The sequence below is a fragment of the Theropithecus gelada genome, unplaced genomic scaffold, assembly GCF_003255815.1.
Source record: "Theropithecus gelada isolate Dixy unplaced genomic scaffold, Tgel_1.0 HiC_scaffold_2373, whole genome shotgun sequence".
In the NCBI taxonomy this organism is placed as follows: Eukaryota; Metazoa; Chordata; class Mammalia; order Primates; family Cercopithecidae; genus Theropithecus; species Theropithecus gelada.
Genome location: NW_020258834.1, coordinates 1 through 5756, shown reverse-complemented (window position 1 = coordinate 5756; position 5756 = coordinate 1). Strand labels below are relative to the sequence as shown.

At 53.4% G+C, this 5756-nt stretch overlaps 1 gene segment (V, D, J or C); it reads left to right on the top strand.

Moving 5' to 3' along the window:
- Positions 1-3814: 3814 nt before the first annotated feature.
- LOC112617544 lies at positions 3815-5756 on the top strand. The segment is given in 3 exon segments: positions 3815-3819; positions 4067-4106; positions 5430-5756. Coding segments are annotated over 3 exon segments (363 nt in total).

The following is a 5756-nucleotide window of genomic DNA, read 5'->3' as shown; positions in this document are numbered from 1 at the left end:
CCCTCCAAACAGAGCAACAACAAGTACGCGGCCAGCAGCTACCTGAGCCTGACGTCCGACCAGTGGAAGTCCCACAAGAGCTACAGCTGCCAGGTCACGCACGAAGGGAGCACCGTGGAGAAGACAGTGGCCCCTGCAGAATGTTCATAGGTTCCCACCCCTCACCCCACCCACGGGGGCCTGGAGCTGCAGGATCCCAGGGGAGGGGTCTCTCTCTCTCCATCACAAGGCATCCAGCCCTTCTCCCTGCACTCAATAAACCCTCAATAAATATTCTCATTGACAATCAGAAATCTTGTTTCATCTCATTTTTTCTTAAATTCCTAGCCTTCCCGGGGATCTCAGTGTGGGGTACAGGGAATTCTGCATCTAGTGTCAAAGTTACCCAAGGGGAGGAGGCTCACAGCCTCCCCGAGTCATCTCCCCAAAGGGTCCTTCCTCTCCCAGTCACCCCTCCCCCAACTCTCCACTGTACCCCTGAGCTACCAGCCTGCCATCAGTTCAGACCAGTCCCACACCTTCCTCAATTTTACTTCTCAACAAAGACCTGATCATGTAAAACCCAGCATTTCTAATGTGCCATCTGTGTCTGGTCATGTGCCTGGGCTGAAGGGTCCCCGCTCAGGGACAGGGGGCAGTTCCAGGTGAGATCTCATGTCACCATCATCCCACACCCCACCCAACCTGCCAGGGAACCGGGTGAGCTCCCTGTGCCAGTGGGAACCGCAATCCAGGGCAGAAAACTGTCCTGCAGTCTTTGCCCAACTGGGAAGGGACAGGGGCCCAGTGGGAGGTTTGCTGGGGGACTGTGGGGAGATTCAGGAGAAATGAAGGGGATCCCCGGAGACCAGATGTGGGTTAGAGGGAGCAATAATGGAAAAAGGACACCTTTGACTCAAGACCATGGTACCAGCAGGAACAGAAGCCGAAATTCCCCATTGCATACAAGGAACCAGTCAGGAGGGTGTTTACTGGGTGAGTGGTAAATAACTGTGCCGCCATTGGGAACTCGTAAAAACACTGGGAGAGGAATCATGCAGATGTCTTTGTAAGGCTTCCACAATGCACACTGGCTGAGGAAACACACTGACAAATCCTGAACTAGGGAACCAGTTTAATATGATGAACCATAGCATATCCAAAAGCATGGTGATCTCCTTCTCCAGCTTCAGAAGACCCAAAGTACTCTGAAAGATACCAGCGCTTCCTGGAACTAGTTTGGGGAATATGGGGCGAGGTTGATGCACAAGATATTACAGGTGTGTGATCACATGGCTGTGGATTGGGGATCAGGTTCAAGGTTAACACTAGCGTGGGGCTGGACGTCAAGCATGAAGGGTGTGAACTACTAAGTCAGGCACAGGTAGAGTTAGTTTCTGACTGGTTTGTGGATGGATCTTGATGATGGTCAGCCTGCAGGAGCAGGAGGATGTGGGGAAATTGAGAGAACATGAGAAAAGTCACCAATCCAAGCTCCGCATCTATGGATTGCCTGGGGGAGGCTATGTCAGAGTCGAATTCAGGATGAGCTTCAGGGCTGGGTCAGGCTAGATAAGAGCTGAGTGAACGTGGGCTGACACCTCCAGGCAAGGCCTGGCCTCCGTTAGGAGTCAGATCCCACAAACCCTCCTGCCTGCGGAGCACCCTCTCCCTCCCTAGCTCATGACGGTGCAGCCTCCCTACCCAATCCCATGTACACCTGCTGCCTCGTCTCAGAGACTTCTCAACTCATCCCAGTGTCTCTGGCAGCAGATGATGTTGGCCTCCTGGGTGTGGAGAACCCAGCTGTCTTGGTGAGTCCTCAGTGCCTGGGTACTCTCAGACCCCTTGTCTCTGCCTCCAGCACATCAGGCATGTGGCAGCTGCCTTCACCAGACCTGCTGGGTAGTCCTGACAGGCCAGGGACAGAGCCTGCAAAGACAGGAAGCTCTGCAGTCACAATGAGGCAAAGAATGGGGCTCTTACAGCTTGATCACAGCCACACCTCATCCAAATCCCAGCCTCTCATTAGAAGAACACTTGAGGGTTCTAGTTGCCACAGCACCTGTCTGAGCCCATTTCATGGAGGGGAAAACTGAGACCACCAAGGGCCAGATCGATAGCCCTGCTGGGTATAAAGCCATCTTCAGCACCTGCCTGACCTCCTTTCACTGTGTTGTAAGTTTCCATTATGGAAAACTTTGAACACATACATAAGGAGACAGAGGAATAATGATGCCCCCAAGTTCCCATCACCCAGTCCCCCAAATAATTCACAGACATTACTGACCTACACATGGCAGAATAACCCCCACATTACACAATACTTAGTAACAAATACCAGAAATCACATCTTTTCAGCTGTAAATATCCCATTTCTATGCCGGAAAGATATGGGCTTAAAAAATAACTACAATATTATTACCAAACCTCAATAGAAATTATCACTAATTTCCTAATACCAAGAAATAATCACGGGCTCCTCAAATGCCTCAAGCATACTGACTTAGTTTTGTGTTGGTGCCGTGGTTATTTTGGGGTTTTTGGTTGTTTATTTGAGAATTCAATATGGCATGAACTGGTGATGGGTGCACGTGCTGTTAGGCTGCTTGTCACCGGTGAATATCTACAAATTACTCTAGTGCTTCCTGGAAAGCCAGGAGCTGCAGGAACTGAGAGCTGTCTGGGGACCTTCCCATGGTTGGAATAAAGCCACACCTCACAGAACAAGAACCCAGGGCTATCATCTACTTCTGTTTTTGTTTTGTTTTGTTCTTTTCTGCAAAATGGTTAGAGCTTGGAGGGACATAACTGGACTCAGAATAGACATTGCAAAATAGCTTCCAAGGACATGGGCTGCTACCAGCAAAGTCACCCATGTCACATTGCCACTCTTGTAGTAATGTTAGGTGCACAGGATGGTCAATAGCTACATCCCTCAGATGGGAAGGAAGGTAGAGGGTTGAGGCTTCAGTTCAGCTCCTTCTCATGAGCGCTGCAGAGTGTCTGTGAAAGCCAGGGGTCTACAGCTGGGCTCTGTTCACCCAGGAGTGAGCTGCATGCTCTAGGAAGGAGACACTTTGCACACAGATGATCCAGGCCCAGCCATCCTTCCAGGGTGAAGAATTCTCTCATGGTGAACTCTAGAATTCGAGTCATCTAATGTTTTGGAAGCCACTGCCATTATATTTGATGATAACAGGTGGCCACCAATGATAAATATTTTCCCAGGGGGAGTCAACCCAACTGGCATCAGACTTCTCACATGGCCCCAAGGGATTAAATGGCTCCTGATTAGTCAGAGGATAACACGGTCCAGCTTATCATGTCCCTTTCTTATTTCTCTTCTATGTCTTTCTTGCCCCAGTCCTCGGATCCCCGACTGATCTCCCATCCCTTAGTGAGAGGTGGTATTTGGAGACCACATTCTGGAGGCTCCCTCATGTCCCCCATTTGAAAAAGACAATGGCAGCCACCACCCGAGTTGTCCCACCCACCATGACACCACATTCAGTGCCGCAGAGGATGCTTCCAGGGTTACCCTAACACATGTGGCTGGCATTTCATATTGGGACCAGCCAGGCCTCACTGACCAGGCCTAGCCAATTCGAACTCCTCCAGAAGGTGGGGCTGGAACCCACCAAGGTTCTCAGAACACTGCAACCAGCCTCTCCGTGGGAGGAGAGGGGCACCCTCGGCACCACCCCATGGTGTTACCAAAAGTGGAACCATGGGTTGGTTCAACTTTGCAGAGAAGAGCCCACCTATCCCATCTGTGGAAATTCACTCCTTAGGGACACTAACGCCCTCCAATAAATTCAATCCTGGACCTGACTGATGGTTGGCACAAAAACCAAATCCAAGATCCCAATGTCCTCCAGAAGCATGGATTTCCTGGGATCCAGCTGCAGGTCACAGGATGTCACCGGTCCTCTTCTCTCTGTGGGCTGAGTGGGGGGGCCATGTGGACTCCCTCATGAGTAGATGCCACCAGGGTCAGTGGCCCCAGCTTCCTCCTTCACAGCTGCACTGGGGGCTGGGGGCAGGGGCGTCCCAGGGAGGGTTTTTGTATGAGTCTGTGTCACAGTGTTGGGTATTCGGCGGAGGGACCCAGCTGACCGTCCTCGGTGAGTCTCTTCTCCCCTCTCCTTCCCCACTCTTGGGACAATTTCTGCTGTTTTTGTTTGTTTCTGCGTCTTTGCTCAACTTGCAGTCAGGCTTTCTCCCTGGATCCCAGGCCTGAGCAAGGACCTCTGCCCTCCCTGTCAGACCCTTGCCTGCCTCAGCAGGTCACTACGACCACTTCACCTCTGACCACAGGGGGAGGGGACTGTATAGAATGACCTCCTAAGCCCCATTTGTCTGTCTCCTCTCTGTCTGTCTGTCTCTACATCTGCCAGAGGAAGGCTGGGTCTCTAAGCGTTCTTCTGTTCTGGCCTCCTCAGTCTGGGTTCTTGTCAGAACAGCATTGCTCTTGGGTTACTTCGGTTCCATCTCCTGGGGAATCAGGAACAAGGGGTCCGAGGGAGGGACCTCTTGGGAGACTTTAGACAGACCCAGTGCCCTCGGGGCTGATGCTCAGGAATCCCAGGGCTGGGACCCAGGACCAGAATCCAGACCCAGAGTGAGGTAGGAGGTGGACGGGCTGCCCTGGCTGTCTGGGGGCTGCCAGGGACTGAGCCCTGAGCCAGCCTGAGACTCAGGAAACCCAGTCAGGAGGGAGAAGGGAGAAGCAGACTCTGGACACCAGAAAGCCAGGGAAAGGGTCTCCAAAGGAGAGGATATGAGGAAGGGGCAGGCTCCTGGGTCTCTTCAGGACATATCCCGCGCCCAGGGGAATCAGACTGGGCAGAGTACACAGCGGGAAAGCCCCGCTGCTATGACCAGGTAGCCGGGACGTGGGGTGGATGCCAGAAAAGACCCCGTGGAATAAGAGAAACCCCAGGACAGCAGACAGACTCTCTGACCCCCCAGGCCCTTGCCCCACACACAGGCTCCAGAACTCATGTTTGGCTGGAACAGCCTGAGGGACCAAAACGCCCCAGCATCCCACAGAGCAGGGGAGCCAGGCCAGAAAAGTAACCTCAGAGGTCGCTGTGCAGAAGAGACACACAGCTCTCTTCATCTGCTCAGGGGACAGATGCCACCCAGAAGGCCCTGTCAGGATGGCAGGAGAGGACAGGGTCAGGGCGCTGACGGTCAGATGTCCGTGTGGGAGGCCAAGACCCTGAGAGATCTCAGGACAGGTGATCAGAAGGTGTCTAAGATGAAACAGCTCCCACTGCAGATCAGGACATGGTGGAAAACACCCTGACCCCTCTGCACGGCACAGACTCTCGGACGCACAGCCCCGGAACAAGCGCACCCCAACATCTCATCATATACTGAGGTCAGGGGCTCCCCGGGTGGACACCGGGACTCTGACCCCCTGCTCCTCGTTCACCCCGCAGGTCAGCCCAAGGCTGCCCCCTCGGTCACTCTCTTCCCGCCCTCCTCTGAGGAGCTTCAAGCAAACAAGGCCACACTAGTGTGTCTGATCAGTGACTTCTACCCGGGAGCCGTGGAAGTGGCCTGGAAGGCAGATGGCAGCGCTGTCAACGCGGGAGTGGAGACCACCACGCCCTCCAAACAGAGCAACAACAAGTACGCGGCCAGCAGCTACCTGAGCCTGACGTCCGACCAGTGGAAGTCCCACAAGAGCTACAGCTGCCAGGTCACGCACGAAGGGAGCACCGTGGAGAAGACAGTGGCCCCTGCAGAATGTTCATAGGTTCCCA